The sequence below is a fragment of the Myotis yumanensis genome, unplaced genomic scaffold (genome assembly GCF_028538775.1).
Source record: "Myotis yumanensis isolate MYYU_CA2020_CCGP unplaced genomic scaffold, mMyoYum1.0.hap1 SCAF_17, whole genome shotgun sequence".
In the NCBI taxonomy this organism is placed as follows: domain Eukaryota; kingdom Metazoa; phylum Chordata; class Mammalia; order Chiroptera; family Vespertilionidae; genus Myotis; species Myotis yumanensis.
Window position 1 is genome coordinate 19473842 of NW_027223768.1, and position 19443 is coordinate 19493284.

General features: G+C 53.9%; 1 protein-coding gene across 3 annotated transcripts in view; it reads right to left on the reverse strand.

The window, feature by feature from the left end:
- Positions 1-1373: 1373 nt before the first annotated feature.
- Positions 1374-19443, reverse strand: part of TNR (tenascin R) — a 323190-nt gene continuing 305120 nt past the window's right edge. For all 3 annotated transcript variants that reach the window (XM_070396418.1, XM_070396416.1, XM_070396417.1), the window contains 5 exons: positions 12370-12521; positions 10993-11089; positions 7296-7457; positions 5714-5877; positions 1374-5120 (listed from right to left, as the gene is read on the reverse strand). In XM_070396418.1, the coding sequence (XP_070252519.1) occupies positions 5001-5120; positions 5714-5877; positions 7296-7457; positions 10993-11089; positions 12370-12521 (695 nt within the window). In that variant the 3' untranslated portion in view covers positions 1374-5000. The remainder of the gene's footprint in view (positions 5121-5713; positions 5878-7295; positions 7458-10992; positions 11090-12369; positions 12522-19443) is intronic.

The window sequence follows — 19443 nt, forward strand, 5'->3', positions numbered from 1 at the left end:
TCTGGAAAATGGTGAAACCCGATCCAGGGTTCTGGGGAGGATTGAACAAAGTAACACATGTCCAGCCACTAACCCGCCCCCCCCCCCCCCCCCGCCCCGCCCCGGTCTGGAAAACGGCAGGTGTGCACGAATCCCGATTCTCTCAGCCTTCATTTGGGGAGAGGAAGTGAAAAAGTTTATGCCAAATCTGATCGCAGCTCTGTTACTAGCCAGCCCTGTGAACGTGAGCCAGTCACCTAACCTCTCTGGGCCTGGGGGTGAAATGAGAGAGGGGTCAGATATGGAGTCGCCTCCAGGGCTGAAGGGGACTGGGAGATGCCAACTTGAGTTCCATCCCCCTGATCTCACGGGACAATTTGTGTTCTCTTGCCTCAGACTTGCCAAAGCTGAGAGAGGGGCCTTGGACCTCAGAGGCTGGGGCGCAACCTGAAGGTGGGAGTCTGCCCAGCGTTGGCCTGTTGGAGGCAGTGTTGAGCATGTTTGTGTTCAATGTCAGGATGTTCAGCAGCAGCCCAGGGTCTCCCTGGGGCTCTGAAACCACTGAGGGGAAGAAACCAATAGTTCTCATCCATGCACCTGACTCCTGGCCATGTCTCTGGACCCCAACCCTCTCTGTGGCCTAGGGGTTCCCGGCCCCCTGGGAGAGCCGCTGGGGAGACCGAAAGCGTTAAACGCTTCTGACCTGGAAACTCAGCATCAGCCCAGCCTCACAGCCGACAATGAGTAGCTGTTTCACTAGTTAGCAGAGGGGGCAGAGTTTTTTCTGAGGAACAAGAGCTGTGCTATTTGGATGTCCTGCAAGTGCCCGATTAAGCTTGGAGAAGGAGGGAGAATTTCCGGTTTGGAGAAAAGGCAACACTGTCCAAAGACTGAGAGGCTGGCCAAGGACATTTGGACAATGAAGTGCTGCAGGTGCAATGAAGTCATGCTTCAGGCAAAGGGTGACCTCGAAAAATTAATCAGAAATGCTGGAGGTGACAGATCGGGCTTGTGACTGCTCGGGAAGGAACGTGCGGTCCAGGCAGGGTGGGTGGAGCGAGGCAGTGTCTGTGCAGCGACAGGCCCCTGGGACCTCCACCTTCTCAGGTGAAGTGGGGAGCAGACAGGGGTGCTGGGGCGGGGGGGGCACAAAGAGCAGGGAACTAATGCTGGCCCTTCACGCCTGGTCTCTGCAGTTTTACTGTGGGCCCATCTGGAGAAGGCTTGCTTTTACTCTCTAACAATCCACCAGCTTCTCTTTTTTTGTTATTTGGTGGCCAGGCAGAGCTGGCAGCAGCTCCCGGAACCTGGAGCTGTGGGCACGAGGCAGACTCCCACCTTCAGGTTGCGCCCCAGCCTCTGAGGTCCAAGGCTCCTCTCACAGCTTTGGCAAGTCTGAGGCAAGAGAACACAAATTGTCCCATGAGATCAGGGGGATGGAACTCAAGTTGGCATCTCCCAGAGATTCCTTTAAGGGTTTTGAGAGCAGACAGTGAGATGCAGATGAATGCGCCCTTTGGAGCAAAGAAATGGAAGTAAGGAACTGGACTGGATGGGAGTCTGCTGATCAGAAAAAAGCCATAGAGAAGCACATGTCCTGAGCCAGGGGCTCCACCTTTCCTGAAATCCTGGGTGGTTAAAAAAAAAGAAAAAAGAAAAATATTTTCAAGCCCCAGGTGTACTTGCAATTCCCGGCCACCAGCTAGTGGGCGTCAGCGCCCTCAGCTTTGGGCACCTGCTGTTCTCACAGGTTGTTTCCCCCAGAGGAGGGGACAGAGAGGAACTCTAAGCCCTTTCTCATCGGCGCTTCGACAAGAGCTCTTTGAAAAGGTCCCCGAATGACCTTTTGTCCCTGAATCTACAGCTCTGTCCTGGGACTGGCTTGTAAAGTCTAAGTGAGGTTGGGATTGTTTGGTTTGGCATTGAGCTTGTTGGCAACCTTGGGTCTCCAGGTCTGTCTTGGGAAGGCCAGTTCTCAGGATGTCAGGCGCAGGTATGAGGTCTCTTACGTCTTCATGAGGAGTGGGGCTGTGAAGGGTCCGGGGCATTGAACTGTTTGTGGAAGTTTGCTCTGCATTTCTTTGCTGCCATTATTTTATTATTATTATTCATTATTATTATTATTATTAACAAATCTGTTCATCTGTTGGCCAGTTTTCCTTTGGTGTGGGTTCTCCTGGTAACCTGGAGGCACTTGCTGTCCTCACCCCCAGATGACTCACAGGGGGTTACAGGAGGGGCTGCGGTTGTGATCGCCCCCTGGTGGTGACACTTAGCAAGCTCCCTTCTCCAGTTAAATCTGGTCTAAAGGCCAGCAGGAGTTTCCCACAGATTTGTCTTCCCCATTCCCGCCTGCACCTTCCAGAAATAACCCTGGAGAATGTGAGTTTACTGAGCTGGAAATCATCTCTCTCTGATGGGGAAATGCAAACAGGAGGAACTGTCTGGATCTTGGGTCTAGGCAGTGAGTCTGTAGCCGTCATCGGTGGGTTGTGTGTGTGTGTGCGCGAGTACGCATCCTGGGTGTCTCCAGCTAAACTGCCCCTGGGCAGGGTGCACATCTCCTTCCTGTTCCTGAAGGGACGCGCTGGTGTAGGCCGGGTGCTCTGTGGGCGCTGCTCAGGATCCACCCCCGGAAGAGCACCTGCTTGGGGGAGCAGGATTAGCAGGAGTCAGGGAGGGAGGTAGCAGCTCTGAGTGAAGCTGACCATGGGCCTTAAAAACGATAAAAATTCGTGACAAAATGACTCTACTTAATAAAAGGAATCTATAAATCCTTGGACTGGAGGTTGGGTGAGCTAATCTTTGAAGTCCCTTCCTTGCTTTACTATTCTTTCACATGGATCAGGGCCGAGCTGCGAGACTATTTATAGAAGTGCTCCACAGGGTGCGGTGCTTCCAACAAAAGGCAGATTGGGGTTTCTGCAGCGTTTCCTGGCTGTAGCCCCAGTGGCGACATGAGGATTCAGAACGTTTCTCTGTGTCAGTCCCTTGACGAGATGGGCAGTATCGGTGCCACCCAGGTCCCTGGGCTCTGCTTTTGCAGACAAAATGAGTGCAGCCTCCTATGGGGCATAATCCTTCCTGCAAAGTGTGTGTGTGTGTTTCACTGATGACTTCTCCCTCCTCCCTCCCTTCCTAAATAAAGCAGGGTTTCTGGTGCATTTTCATGGCTTCATTGTGCTTCCTCCCCAATGCCAATTTCTATGCAGATTTTCAGATGAGAGATGGGCATCACTGACTGTCAAAGCTGAAAGGGAAGTTAGAAGCCATTCTGGCCTAATCTTTCATGTAACAGGTGAGGAGATGGAGGCCCAGAGAGATGAAGCAACCTCCTTGATGTCACAGGGCCAGCAGAACGGCCTGTCGCTCAGCTCATTCAGCGTGCTCCCCGCTGTTCACTGGCGGCCCACTCCACGAAGTCTCGTTTAACTTACAGGTTTCTAGAAAGGCTTGCTTGTGTTTCCCTGCTTCTCCTTGTTTTTCTGAGGCCCACAGTGAACTGAGAAATGGAAATGCCACCTCTGTTTTTCGGTCCCGGGCATGTCAATCACATCCACACCACAGCTGTGACAAGGCCTTGGCGGCCTGCTAAAGGGACAGTGTGCACAGCAAGTGACCACAGGTGTGGTCATCAGCCCGAGGGATGGTCTCCTGGTTATCATGCTTGGCTAGACTGCAGGTGGTACAGGTACCCGGTTGCCCCAGTTGGACACTACAGAGAGTGGAACTGAGGCCTTGAGGAGAAGGAGAGGACGGGGGAGGGCAGCTGGGGAAACAGCCTGGGTTTGGCCGGCGCCGCGGGGACAATGGCAGCTAATCACAGACCAGCCAGTGGAGAGAGAACATCTCATCAGAGGGGAGGTGGCCCACAGCCCTCCCTGTTCACCTTGGATTTCTAGATGTCATTTCATTTCTCCTCTCAAAGGCAGCGAAATAAAAGAAGGTGGAGAAGCCTTCTCAGGAGCTCACCTCATTAAGGAGGCCATTCCTGTCTCCATGGGACCAAAAAAGGAAAAAACAAGAACAAAACCCCCAAACCCCACCTCTTCCAGGGAATACCAGTTAGGGGAATGGCTGGCTGGTCATATAACTTCTTTCTCTCTTATTAAGCCTCCCACACAAAGGAGAGCCTGGCTAAGGATAGCTATCAGTTTGCAACTCAGAAAAAAACTGTTCGTGACACAGAGAACCAGAAATAAAGACCTGTGTTCCCCATGGGACCTCGAATCTCAGTGACAGGGGCCCTGAATTCTCCTCCTCCTTCCTTTCCTACAGGCTGGACCCCAAAGCGCTAAAACCCGCTACTTTCTCCCTCTCCCCCTCCCACAGAGACCCACAGGGACACAGCCATGAGCAGCTCCGGGCCAGCCACGGGCACCGAGCACCTTGGGAACTATTGTCGGAAGCAGTGGCTGGGCTTGTGGGGCCCGGGGCCTCAGGGTAGGGGGCAGGCACAGGCTCCGTGAGGGCTGGAAGGGAGGTCACTACTCTTGAGAGGTCACAGGGCCACTCGGCGGAAGGGTCAGAAGGTGAGAACCTCTGGCCTGTGAAAGAGGCTTGGGCTGGCGGATGGCAAGGTCGAGCTGCCTCTTAGGGGCATTATTCGCAAACTCTCTTGTGGAGGCTTCTTCCGTGGGAGGCAGTGACCAGGGACACATGCCGGGAAGGGAAGGACGTCTCTGAGGGAGGGCAAGGGGCGAAGGCACGAGCCCGTCACCATAGTAACCTGACTCCACCACTGGCCTTTGATTTGGTCTTTTAGGGAAACATCTCCCTTCTCCTCCTAGGTGGGAAAAAGGGCCGGCTAAGGTGGCGGGGGAGGAGGGAGAATGGACTAGGGTCAGGCCTGAGGGCAGCAGAAACCATAAGCAGCTAATTCTCAACCGATTCCTGCTAGTCCCTGCTTCCTTCGAACACCCAGGACACGTTGCAATGCGCAGTGCTGTGATCCCCACCCCTTGCTTGGTTTATAAAATACAAATGACAGAAAGGTCAGTTGGCCGGCGGCCGCCCACGGCTTAGAAGTGCAAGGACCGCCGCTTCCTCCCCGCCAGGGGCCGGTGGTTGTAGGGGCGCGTCTTCATTTCCACGAAGGGGATGGAGAACTCGTGGCCTTTCCAGTGGTACCAGTTGATGCCCTGGGAAGGAGAAAGACGAGCATGTCAGATCCCCGGAGATGAGGCCAAAGCACAGCCTCTCTCCAGCCTTTTCCCTGGAAACGTGCTGTGGCCGGGCCGCTCCCCGTGGCTGGCTCTGTGTTTGGCCTTCGGGGTTTGTGTGCAAAGTCCCCACAGCACAGACGCATTTCGGAGGGTCACCGAGTGCCTGCTCACTCCTGGTGGGAGGCCAGGTGGTTTCCGCCGACGGGGACCAGGCCTGGGTTTGCCAGGACCACGGGGTTCCCTGGCTGCTGGCTTTCAGGGCTAATGCTGGGCACGTCCCAGCGGGTCACCCGTCACCCCGCTCAGCCCACGGGCATGTGGTCTCTAACGGGGATAGACGGGCTGGTTAACACCGGTATTTCTCATTCTCTGTTCCTGGGACACTTCGTAGGCCGCTTTCCTCTCCTTCCACTGCTTCTACCCTGTCCTGCCCGCCCCCAGCGTCTGCACTACCTTCCTCTTCACGATACTCCTTCCCTGAGACCCTGAGTAAGACCCGCCTGTGCAATGAACACATCCGCTAAGGGACCCCTCAGCTCCGGCTCATCCCGGTGGCAGACTCCACCCACCTGGCTGTGCCTGGACTCCCCGTACTTCCCGTTGAGGTTGGTCCGGTGGCAGTTCTTATACCACCACGCCCCCTTGTACGACAGGGCGCAGTTGGTCACGGCGATGTCGTTGTCTCTGTCCGCAGTGGAGAAAGGGCGTCCCTGGTGGTAGCTGAGGGAGTCCCCTGGGGAAAAGGAACACGCGGGAGGCCGTTCAGTTTGTCCCTCCTTCGTCAGGAATTTCTGGACGTTTGACCTGCTCCCAACCAACCGGCTTCCACTTACGGGACCTTCCACTGAGCCCCCCTTTTCCTTCCACCTGTGGGTCTGGCTGAACTGAACGTCCTCCCCTCCCCTGGGGCAGCTGCTTCCACGCTGCTCGCTCTAGCTCATCTCCTCCTTCCCCAACCTGCTCAGAACCCTGTCCACGCGGCACCCCCAACCTCTGTCTGTTTCCTCCAGGCCCACATGGGACGCGGACGTGCACAACTCCCTCTGTTTCCGGGGGGACAGTGATGAGCCAGGTAACACGGGACAATGTGGTCACCGCCATGCAGCCTCCTTATCCGTGAATGAATCTGTCTGATACTTTGTTTACTGGAGTGCATTTCAATGGCTATGCTATGCCTGAAGCGTGGTGACTGGACCTTCCGTGGGGCACTCGGGCAGGGCTCGTGGCCATGGGGAAGGGTCTGAAATCTGAAGCGAAACAAAGGGAAGCGTGCCTTCTCTTTGGAGTAACGTACTCGGCTGGAGAGAGAAATAATTGGACAGAGGCCGGAATTGGAAGGGCAACACCTCGATGGTCCTCTCAGTGCCAAGAGGCATAAAAATGCTGCTAGAATTATACACTGGCCCTTAGTCCTAAAATCCGAGTAAATGCAAGGCCAATCACTCCCTGCACCAAACAATAGAACATGTGGCAAACACAGGCTTTATGGAGTAGACCCCAGAGAACAGACAGGCCGCACCTCAGGACTGGCCCAACATTCGGTTCTGATGAAACCATTAAGGCCACGGGTATTCTTCTGAGTGTAAATGTCATCAGTGTCTACACAGAAGACGTGGTGATGTACGTGGTTCTTGCGGACGGATGAGCGGAATGTGGGCATCATTAGTGCTGTGGCTTGCTCCTTGATGGCTGTGATGACGACTTCTGTGTGTGTGTGTGTGTGGGGGGGGGGGGGGGGCATCTCAGAATGTGCGGGATCTGGTTAGTTTCCTCAGTTCAGGGTGGTTTCCTCGTGTCACTGAGGGGAGGTTTCTGCCCAGACAGCATGGGGTTCTGCTCTCTGGATAGGAGCCCATATTAAATGATTGAGACAAGAAGAATCGTCCTTGGCCCTCCCACTGAACTTTGGTGTTTAAACCTTAAAAGCACATTCCCGGCCTGAACTGCCTGTTCCTGGCTGCTGTGCAGTAGGCAGGGATCCCTATGATCATGCTCCAGACGAGGAAACTGATTTCAGGCCGCCAGGTGGTGAGGGGCAGCTGGGCCGGGGCCAGTGATTCGCAGCCCGTGCCCAGCTCACCGGCCGGCAGGGAATCCCAGGGCAGCTCAGGCCTGGAGTGAGGGGCCCTGGTCTGCTGGGGGCCCAGGTACCTGCAGTGCCGTTGTAGCCGCCTACGCGGAGCTTGTACAGGCTCCTGCTGTCCTCGACCGAGAACTTGTCATAGTGGGCGAAGGCGGCCTCCTGGCCGTCGCGCATGTCCACGCGCAGCTCGTAGCGGCCCTGGGACGTGATCCTGTGTATGTTGTCCAGCCCTGCGGAGACGAGCAGAGGATGCAGGAGCCTGGCCCGGAGGCTTGGGAAATGGGACCGTGGCCTCTAAAATACGTCCCGGGGAGGAGAAGGGGTATCGGGGACTCCGACCCTCAGACAGACCCTCCCGGACTCCGACTCGGCCCCTGCGAAGGCCCAGGCAGGTCTGCAGAGGAGTCCCAGCACCGGTCAGCTCCGGGCCTGACGTCTGGTCTGACCTGGTGTCTGAGGAGCCTGGAGCCTCAGCATCCCGGCCCCGCCCCTGCGCCTCTCACTCCAACCTGGTGTGGCTGACAGTGGCAGGAGCACCACAGGGGCCTGAGGCTCTGGCATGAGTGATAGGGGGCAAGAGGTAGAAACAGTGGTCACAGGAGTCGAGGACAGACCCTGGGCCCAGGATATCCCAACATCCTCCCACCTCCCAGCAGCCGGTGAGGGGTCAGTCTACCATTCATTCCACACCCCTGCTCTCCCAGCCTCCACATAACTCATAGCTGCCTCCCTCTTGGATAATCGCCTGAACGGGAGTCACTGCACCCAGAAGCTGCACCCTCCACCCCCACGCCACAGGGCGACCTCCGTCAGTGCCTGATGTGGGGGGTGGCCCTCTCACCCCAACCTGAGGAGTTTATGCTCAGAGCTTCCCTAAGGATCAGACTGAAGCTAGTCCCCAACCAAGACCACACGTTTGCACTTTCCCCTGCTTTATCCTGCTTGCCCTGCTCCCCCCTCTCCTGAGAGCACCCCCAGATATACCCCTCGAATAAGAATCCCTGTCTCAGGCTCTGCTGCTAGGGAACCCAACTTAGGACATAAACCAGGGGTCAGAGTGTCACCCCAACCTGAGTCTTGCTGCCATACAACGCATCCCCGGGCCAGGCCTCTGTTCAGGAGCCCTCACTGGCTCCCTATTACCCACATTGTTAAGTCCAGACGTCGCCTCCCCACTTTAGATACTACACGGCCTTCATTCACTTTATTCAACCCACCTGGCCTCCTTTCTCCTTCCCCTGCCCGCGCCTTTCCTCTGGCTTCTTCCCTGTCCCATTTGCCGCATCAGAAGGATCCCTGTCTTCCCTCTCCTCTGGTCCCCTTCCCTCCTGCGCACCCCTCGCTGCCTCCCCGTGAGGCTGAAACAGTGGTCACAGGCTGCTAGGAGATGGGAGGGTGTCAGGACATGTCCCCTCTCTCCCCCTTCACCGCCCCCGCTCCCTACCGCCGTGTCTCTGAGGATCTGTGGCCTCTTTGCCAGGAGCTCACAGGTTAGTATGGCATTTCCCAGTGTGGGACGATATCTCTGATGAAGACAAATATCTGGGGCCTTAGGACTATATAATCTTGAACGTACAGGGAGAGAGGTATTTCCAAATCCTATCCTTAATACATTAAGGAGCAGCCTTAAGCCTGATTCTAACCTTAACTCACAGTCTCGGTTTGGTGCTAGTACTTCTGTGGTTTAACACCCAACACTTCTAATCTCACTGTTACTACCAGTAGCAGCAGCCACAGGCTGGGAGCACTGGGTTTGATGGTCATTTAATAACACTAGAGGCCCGGTGCACGACATTTGTGCACTTGCGGGGGGGGGTCCCCTCAGCCTGGCCTGCGCCCTCTCACAGTCCAGGTCCCCTCAGGAGATGCCCACCTGCTGGTTTAAAGTCGGAAATCCCCTGAGGGGTCCTTAGCGCTGCTGTGGAGGTGGGAGAGGCTCCCGCCACCGCTGCTGCGCTCTCCAGCCATGAGTCCGGCTTCTGTGGGAGAGCACTGACCACCAGGGGGCAGCTCCTGTGTTGAGCGTCTGCCCCCTGGTGGTCAGTGCATGTCACAGAGACCAGCTGTTCCACCCTTAGGTCGATTTGCATATTAGGATTTCATTATATAGGATGAGTGTTGTTTTCCTGGCATGGATTTCTGAGGCTCCCTTTAGGACTGCACATAACCAGCGTCCCACTTGGGCGATGCTTCCAAGTTTCTTCCCCCAAACAATAGATTTATGAACTAAACAGCGATATAGAGAAAACACAAGTGCCGACAGCTCAGGTGTTTCACAGATGGGACAAAGGTTGTGGGGGCAGGCACGGGTTCGGGGCACGGGTTTGGGCACAGAGCCCTGCCTGTGGTGGGGGCACTGGTCCAGGCACTGCTGTCTCCCAAGCAGTTTGCAAACTCATCGAGGGCCAGTGTTTCTTAGTCACTGACTTCTCTCTCAGCATTTTTATGTGACTTTCACCTCATAGATTTATTACCTACATCAGCAAACACAGATCTGGTTTCCTAACAGACACTCCGTAATCTTACCACTGACTGACAGCGACGCTTTACCTGCTATCCCCAGGCACTGTAATAGGCAGCGGGGTTCAGAGATGAAGATGATGTGGTTCAAGCCCCACAAGTTTATGTAGTATAGTCAAGGGGGATAAGGAAACGGACACTGATTTGGGACAGGAAATTGGCCACCAATAAGGGAAGGGCCCATTCTCCCACAGGCAAAGGGTGAGACCAGTGGGTAGGATGGGCTCTCTGGTCTTTGAATGGACGTGGATGGACGCCACGGTGTGCAGGGAGGGACAGCTCCTTGCAGAGGAAGCATCATCAGTGATTCCGAGTGTTTGCAGTTGGTGGGGGTGGGGCCATGTGGGGAGGAGCAAGGTGCAGGGTGGGCGCAGGCTCCAAGGCAGAGGAGAGAGGCCGGGCCAGGGCTCAGGGGCTTGGCTTTCACCTGGCGGCAAGGCGGAGTCGTGGAGACGGCTTACACAGGGGGTTGGCCGCTGGGCAGGTTTTGGGTGTGAGGAAGCTCATCCTAGTGGCCCTGTGGACGCTGAGTGGTCCTGGAGGCAGGGAGGCCCAGATGAGATAGTGACAGGGAGGTGTCGGAGGCCACCAGTTCGGAACATGCTTATCTCCTCTCCTCGCCTCCCTGGACCAGTGGCTGAACATCTCACCAAGAGGGAGAGGCAGGTCATCAGGATGTCCCGCCGTCTGCCTGGGCCAGGTGTGTGCTTCCCGCCTCACACCCACTCAGTTCTCAATCTACATCTCCGCTCTTGTCAGAACTCGGGGACACTGCCGGCCACCTCTCTGCCATTCTCACTTCCCTCCCTCGCTGGCCCAGCCAGGGAGTAACATTCCCCCAGAGAACCGAGCGTGCGTGCGTGCGTGCGTGGCGCCTGCCTCGTCCTCTCTTGCCTGCAGGCTGGCTGGCTGGCTGGCTGCTCGTAAGGTGACCCGCCGCCCTGTGGCCCTCACGCCCCTCGCACACCAGGCCGATCGGAGCCTTGTAGTTGCTTCCTGTCAAGACCCATCAGCATAAGAGACTATTAATGAGGATGGGAAGAGACGGGGCAGAGAGGAAAACGCCACAATGAGATAAAAACAGATCAATAGTGCAGCCAAACAGAGCCAGAGGAACTGAAAGCAATTCACGAGCTGTCAACTTCTCAACAGGCACGGGGGGGTGCTGATAACCCCCGATGGGCCCAGAAGGAGTGCTGGACCCAGAGCCAGAGCAGCTCCCAGGGAAAGCAGAGTGGGCGTTACCCAGCCAGAACTCGTCCTCCAGGTTCCCGAAGCCAGCGCGGTACTCCGCCCACTTCCGGAAAAAGTCGGTCTGGCCATTCTGCCGCCTCTGGAACACCTGGGAAGAGAGGGGGTAGGAAGCTGGCCGGAGGAAAGGTGCTGGAAGCGAGTTTTCCATCTGCGAGGACAAGCGGGACAAGGGGCACTGTGGGCAGGGCTGGTGCTTGCACCGCCATCCGTTCCCTGGAAGACACGCAGCGCCTTCTCCAAGTGCAGAGGCTCCGATGGAGAGGCCGGCTGTGATGTTGACACTGATCTGCACCCAGCAATGTAGAAAGGACTTAGGGACACAGCGAGCCCCCAAACAGGGGAGTTGGTGGCTCTCAGGTCCGTCCTTTGCACCAGGCCGTGCAGCAGAGAGCATTTCTTTCGGGAAGAACAGGCCCAACTCCACACCAGCAATAACTGTCGTCATCCCATCGCAGTCAAGGAACTGCGTATCATTCACTTTGCGAGCTGTTTAAGTGCTCATTTCATCTAACCTCCAATCCATCAGCCTCGGCTTCAACTCCCAACTATGCTTTACGAAGGAGGCACAGATATGTCAGAAGGGAAAAGGAAATGTCTCCCAAGTGTAGCTATTATGAGCACAGTCCCATTTCACGCCATTTAATTACTCCTTCCCATGCGCACCCACCCAGCTAGCGCCGGGCTGCTGTGGGCCAGGCTGCTGCAGGCTGGGCTGCGGGAATGCGGGAACCCCCGTCTGCAGTGGGGCTGCATGATGGGCAGGGACGTTAGTGAAGCCACCCCTCCCATCTCTCTGTCCTGAACTATCAGACGTGAAGGAGGGTGGTCACAGGAAATGGTGTCTCTTTTCCTAATCATGGTGCTCCCTGAAGGCTGGGACAGCTCTGGAGACGAACCGGGGAGTCCAAGGAAGGATGGGGACACGGTGGCCTTGGTACCCGGAGGTGGCTGTCCATACCCTGCTTTCCTCTGCTCCCTCATATGCAGCTGTCCCACAGAAAGGTCCTAATGAGCTCCCCACACAGAGGCTCACCTCTGTTACTACTCTGGCAGCTGCAGACCCCAGCGGGCAGGACCCGGGCCTGTCTGAGCCGCTGGTCCTGCCCCGGCACCCCTGCCTGCACTGCAACCCCTCCCTGGGCCAGGCCACTGCAGCCTCCATATGCTGTTCCTCTCTCGGCCGGGCCAAGCCTAGGACGGGGCTGCTGAGAAAGGGCCCCGAGGACAGTGAAGAGCCTCCAGGAGGGACAGGAGGGGAGTAACTGAAGGGACGGGCAGAGGCTGTGAGGTGTGGGTCCGTGGGTGCTGCGCTCGGTGGACGAGGACCCCGGGCTGTCTGCACGCGCGGGGAGCAGCATGCGTACTTACAATCCAGCCACCGCCGTCCGTGGTCATGTCGCAGTACACCTGGAGCTTCTGGCCGGGCTCTCCGTGGAGGAAGATCGTGTAGACCCCACTCAGAGTGTCGCCATTCATCAGGTGCTGGGCACAGTCTTGAGGGTGAGGGAACACCCGGCCCCCTGCACAGGAAAAGAGATGACCTCCAGAAAGCATCCTTTCTCCCTCTCTGCGCGAGCCCCTTGATCAAATCGCAGAAGGGTTCAGAGGGTCCGTGGGACCTCATCAAGAGCCGTGGGACATCCACTCTGGCCTCGCCCAGTGTGGGAGCCCTGCCTCACCCGCATCCCGCCTAATTGATGGAGCAATCAGACAGCAGACCAGAGAGCTGGGCTCACGGTCTGGCTCCTCCACTTAGCAGTTGTTTAGCTTAAGCAAATGGCCTGACTTCCCTGGGTACCAGTTTTCTCATCAGTGAAATGGGAATAATAAAAATACCCCTCCCCCCAAAGGTGAAGATGTGAGTGGTTACTCAGGCGATGGTTACAGGTGCACAAGCCACCATGCATCCCTGGAGGGCCTCCTGTCACAAGATGAGAGGCATCTAAGCCAGCAGTCGCCAACCTTTCGGACCTCAGGGACCACTAATGGTCTGTGGACCACCGGTTGGCGACTGCTGATAGACAAAGCCTTCCGCCACCCTCACAGCAGACACTCAGGAGTGCCCAGACAAGCTCAGTGTTAGCAAGACGATGGGCATCTATTCCTCGTGCAGAATCATCTCCCCATTGGACTCGACCCAGTGGCTGTGCTCTACAGTTCAGTGTAAGCTTACACAGACGGCAGGGGGAATACAGGGCCTCTCATCTTTCAGAAAGAGCAGCCCAATTTGTAGAACAATATCTAATTAGCTGAAAGAGAAGCTTAAATCATGTGTCTTGAAGAGCTTAGCTTCAGGGCACATTTTAGTGCTTAGCAGGCAAGCTGAGGAGGAGAGACCAGTGGAGGGCTCTCTGGACTGCAGGAGCTGAGAGAGCACGTGAAAGGCCAAGCTCGAGAGTGAGGGGCAGTGACGTGGGGCCCAGGAAGGTGCTGTAGAGGTGATCCTGCAGCCTTGAACTGTGCAGCAGTCTTGAAGGGGCTGGGTAAGGACCTCATGGGCCAGTCACCACAGTGCCCCCTGGTGGCAGTGCCTGTGCACTGCAGGGTGTGACCCCAGGCCACTTGGAAAGCCAGCTGGAGGGTCAGAGCAAGTGACAGCCTCATGCCACACAAGGAAGGAGACATACAGCCTCGTTGAAGGCCCAGGTCATCTGAGACACCTGTCACGGACCATCAGGGGAGCATCCTACGTTGGGGAGAGGTTGTTGGGGTTCCATAGACTTTACACGAGGCCCCTCTGGAGATGAGTTAACCCCCAGCACAGGACTGCCCTTCGCTCGGCCAAACCCCGGGCAAGGGTGGCTCCCTCTGCAGGCAGTTTGGAACAAAGGCGCCACCTACTTCAGGGAATGACAGCGGGTTTCTACAGAACCTGTGCTTTGCCAAGTGAGTTTTCATTTTCACTTAGTTCTTGCAAGAGACTTGAGAGGAAGGCAGATCATTGTGAACCAAAAAACTTATTTTACAGAGGAGATTGCACTTGGAGAGATCGCATGACTTCCTCCCGTCACCTGAACTCGAGTTTCCAACCTCAGTCAGGTGCTCTGTGCTCTCTGCTAAACAGACTAGAACACGATACAGGTTACGGGACCCACCTCCACCCGTGGGCACAGGATGAATTTATGTCTGTATCTGTCTCGGCCAGTGGTTCTCAACCTTCCTAATGCCTCGACCCTTTAATACAGTTCCTCATGTTGTGGTGACCCCCAACCATAAAATCATTTTCGTTGCTACTTCATAACTGTAATTTTGCTACTGTTATGAATCATAATGTAAATATCTGATATGCAGGATGTATTTTCATTGTTGAGAACCGCTGTAGCCCCGAAGGCTAAAGTGACCTGAGAAAAGGTCCCATGTTCAAATGAACTGTCTACCCCACACTGAAACCCGACTTCCTCAGTAGGTGCAGGGATGCTCTTAGCTTTTCTCTCATCGCAGCTTGTCCTGGGGCTCATTAGTGTTCCCCATCCCACCTGTGCCTGGAAGTGGGGGAGGCTGCCAGTGAGCGCCTCCCCCCTCCCTGTTGCTGTGGGAACCCCGCGACTGTTTCCCAGCTTCCAGGCCTTCTCCACCTGGTCTCGGGAGCAACCAGCCTTCTCTCACGGCTTGGATTTCTCATTTTGAAAGATCAGCACAGAATGTTCTTGGTCTTCAGTGCACTCCTACCTTGTGCTCTAACAGCCCCTTCTCCTGAATCAACTCAGCTTCTTAAAGGAGCCAGAACCCCAAATGTCTACCCAGTTCCCAACATGTGTGTCCCCAGTAATCTTCTCCCAAATCTTAAAATGACAGCCTCCTACCAGTCTGCATAAAAAACTAAACCAGACTTCAGAATGAGTTAGTAATCTTATACAGGCTACTTCACATTGACCATGTAGATTATTTAATGCTTATGTTATGGATATTTTTAGAAGGCTCAAACATACTAATTGCTTTAAAGGTAGCTCTACCAAAAACAAAGATAATAAACTAAGATGACTTGCCGTGGAGAAGAGACGTTTTGAAATATCAGGACTGTCATATAAAAGAATTCATTTTTTTTGAAGTGAAAAAAATGGGAACACAGTCAACTTGGGATGAAGGGCCTTGATTCAAGTTCAGATTCCTGTCTGCTGACTTAGTGTGTTGGCGGGGGAGGGGTTGGCGGGTGGGGGCGTGGAGCTGGTCCCCAGTGGATCCTGTTTTACCAGAGCTCCTCAGAGGAGTCTGGTGCCCAGCAGGTTGGGAACCCCATTCTTCCTCTGGTACATTCTCCTCTTCTCTGAGAGGCCAAGCAGTGGAATTGCCAGCTGGACTGTGTCCCCAAGGGGCCCAGTGGTCGGCTTTCTCTGCCTAGATCCATATAGCTGCCTGGATAGACTTAGAGTCTCTCTGTCTCTCTCTGCCGATTTCCTTTTCTCCATTTCCTTCCCTCTCTCTTTCCCATAGGTGTGTCTTGAGTGGGCAGGTCCCAAGATTTAGATGGGGGGGTGGGGATAGGGAAGAGAGTCAATTTGTCCTTGAGTATAAGCCATGGTTCCAGTTGTTACCATTAGGAGCGCTTTGGGGTTACTGGACTTCCGCCTAGCTAATAATGAAGACTACACTGATTACTGTTCCACTGCGTTCATTGCGTGTGTGCTGTGATTCGGCCACTCTCAGGGAATTGTCGGGACAGATTTCATGCATTGGGACACTCCCGATGTCCTACCATCTACTCTCAGCAGAAACACACCTTTACCCTCACACAGATCATCGGTAGTTTTTTTCAAGGCAGACATTTCAGGACCCAGAGCAGCACCGGAGGCTTCCTTCCCTTTGGTGCAATCGTTGGGCCTGCTGACAGAGAGGCTTTGTCTGTCTTTAAGGCACAGGCTGTGTTGATTGCCAAGTTAAGAGGAACGCAATGCCAAGTGATCGGGACACTGAAATGGCTCATAGTTAAGTGTTTCTAGATGTAATTGTGAGATCGATAGGATGGGCACTTACCGGAAGAATTGCTCAGAAATTGGTTTGTGTTGGGCATCGGAAGGCTGGCTGCGAGTGGAGTGAGGTGAGCTACGTGATGCACAGAGCAATCAGACAGCTCCAGCGGCTGGGAGTAAAGGAAGAGACCTTTCTGGTCCCTGCCCTGTCCCTTCCGTGTAGGGGGTTCCTGGATATAGTGTCTAAAGTGGTCTGAGTTAGTGGCTTTGGAGAGTGTCTGTCCACTGCCTGTCCTTACGGCTGTAGCATCAGGACCAAAGCGAGATGTTGGCAGTTCTCTCTGAGAACAGACCCAGCAGAGCAGGATGTGCGGCTCCACAGCAGCGCAGGGACCGCCTCTGGCCACCGGAACTTGCTAGTAGGTGCCTTTTCCCCAGAAGTGGGTTTGTGGGAAGAGCTGTTACCTGGTCAGCCCACGCAGGCTGTCAAACCTACCACCTTAGCCACCTTGAGAGCATCTTCTAACTCATTTACCTGTTTATTCTTTTATGCATTTGTTTAAAAAAACATATAGGAAGTGTCTGTTGGGTTCTAAATAGCGGGCTAAGAAAGAGATGGAAATATAAAAGAGAAAAATATATAGTCCCATCTTTCAGGCTGCTCACACTCTGGTGGGAGAAACATACAAACATAATGCCAAATTCTATGTGCTCTGGAAAGAGATAAACACAGGGAGCCATCAAAACTTGGGAGTGAGCATGCCATGAAGCCTGGGGCTGGTGGGGGTAAGGTGAGCGGTGGGGCCTGGGACGGTGTAGGGATTGGCAGGTGCTAATCAGAAAGGGCTTCTTAGTTTAGGAACTGATGGATATAGAAGTAAGCCACAAATTGGTAGGGAAGGGCGTTTCTGGCCAATGAAAGTGCATAGCCTATTCTGGGAAACTGCAGGGTCAGCCAGGAGACAGAGCAAGGGCGGGGTTGGATGGGTGAGGGGAGAGCCTTGGGGAGGTAAGTGGGGACTGGATTATGCCACTTAAAGAGTTGAACCTTCTCCTGAAGGCAATAGGCTGAAGACTCCAGCAATGGACTTCAAGCTCAAGTTTTTAGAAAGCTTGTTCTCATTGTGAATGAGATGGGGGTGAGAATGAATGAGATGGGAGTGAGACTGGAGGTAAGACTCGTTTAGGAGGTAATAGCGGGAATCCAAGAGGAGAGGTGGCAATAGACTTTGAGGAGGTGATGGGAACAGAGAATCAACTGAGTCATAGCCAGCTTGCACAGAGTCGCTGAGGAAGGTCCTCAAGCTTTGCAGACCACCCGCTTTCTACCCATCAGTCTTCTAAGTCTCCCCTTTGAAGACCAGCTAAAGGCACCCTAACAGTAGAGAAACGTTCTGACATAATCTGCCTTACTATTCCTGGGACTCACCTATATCAGGAGACCCACTGCCATGGCAGATTAGTTGATCATAGACTGGCAGCTACCAGCCTGGTGTCTGTGTCTCTTGCTTCGGCATGGCAAGGGGAGGGTTGGGTCATGGTAATGCCACCTCCCTGGTCTCTTCCTGCCTTTCTGGCCCTACTTGCATCCATTTTCATATTGAACCAGAGTGACCTTCCTGTAGTATAATGTGGTCTCTGCATCTCACGTGCCAACAACCTCCCAATGGCTTCTCCGACGTGATGGCTTCTTGCCATTAGAATACAACCCCAGGGCCTCCCCACGACCCACAGGACCTGCAGGCTCCAGCCCTGCCTGGTCCTCCTTTCCCTTTACCACTGGCTTTCTTTTAGGCTTCGGCACATGCCAAACTCATTCCTCCCGCTGGGTGTAGACATCGCTCTTCCCTCAGCCCGAATTCTCCTCCTTGTCTGATTCACTCTCATCTTTCATGTCCTGCCTCAAATGGCCTGACATCCTAGCTGAGGCCAGGGGCTGGGGCCGAGGGAAGGAAGTGGCAAGTGACCATCAGGAAAGCCTTTCTAGTACAGGAGCCATCCTGGAAATTAGCTCTTCACATCGGTCCCAATCCATTACCCTGTTTGTTTTTTATGGTTTCACCACTACTTGAAATTACCCCATGTCCTCCTTTTGTCTGTTTCCCACTGCCTCATGCCCTTGAAGTGTTTAGTATAGTGTGTAACCCACTGTGAAGGTTCATTCAGTATTTGTTAAATGTAAGATACCATGTGGACACTATTTTCCTTCTATGATTATGAAAAGGGAAATGGAAATTAGCTTTTCTGAGAACATTTGGGACAGCATGGCTAAAAATGGGCCAGATCAAATTTTGTATATAGTGACATTCAAGGCCCTATGGCAGGTGGCATTGCTGCTTGACCACATTCACTGCTCTCCCTATAGAGGGACCAATTGAGTAGTATAGACAACTCTAAGTAAATTCAGGGACATGGACCAATTCCTTGAAAATCATCACCTACTGAGAGTCACCCAAGATGAAACAGACAACTCAGTGGTACTATTAACTGATAACTCTGCGGATTTGCATGGCCCACCATCTGCTGTTCCAGAACCCAGGGTTGGCCAATCCTCACTAATTTTCACAACTTCCTAAATGGAAGCTTGTGTTAGAAGAGACTCTCCGAGTTTCCCTAAAAAGCCCCAGAGATCAGCTCGGCCTGGATGTGGGATCGCAGGCACGGAGCAAAGGCAATAAAGAAAACTTCTCATTCCCCATCTCTGGGAACCTCAGCAAATGATTGTCTCCGCTTAACCTTCAGGTTAAGACAGCCTATTTTATAGTGTTCACTGCCTGTGAGGACAGCTTCAGCGAGCGCCTTGTTTGCCGCTTACAGGATTAAAAGAGACAATGAGAACTCCTCTCAGGAGATCACGTAGCCCAGTCTCTGTTGCTCTGCGGGAGTCTTTGTTTTCTCATTTATATTCGTGTCTCCAAAAGACAAGTAGACCTTGGATGAAATTTCAGGCGACAGTAAATTATAAATAATAGATCCATATTTTTCTCTTCTGTTCTACTTCTATTAAATTCTCCTTGGAGTTTTGTGCAAACACCGGGGACAAGAGGACAGGAAGCTATTAATGTGATTGTTAGAATGAGATGGGCTTATGTTCTAAGGCAGGCATGCGAACAGGGAAGACATCTTGGTCAAAGGAGGCTTTGCAGAAGACAATCTTTTCTCTCTCTCTTATTTTAATTTTATATTTTTAACACCTCAACTCTTTTCCAACCCATTAAGAAGTCATCTGTTTGAAATGAGTCTCTTTTCTTGGCCCACCCAGGACAAGATGTGAATTTCTCAGTGGATGGAGGCCACTTAGGGACCTAAGTTTAAGCGCTTTCGTTCCATAAGACAAGGCATAAAAAGTGCTTAGAATGATCGGCTGAGACCAGCGTTCTAAGAATAGGGTGATGATAGGTGGAAAGCTCAGGTACTGTCAATGAAGTCAGAATGGATGCTGGTCGCTAGACTGAAATTAGCCTCTGAATCCATCAGCCCTGGTTGCCACCATAGAGGAAGCTCTGGAGTTCCTCAGCAGGAGCAATTCATGGGC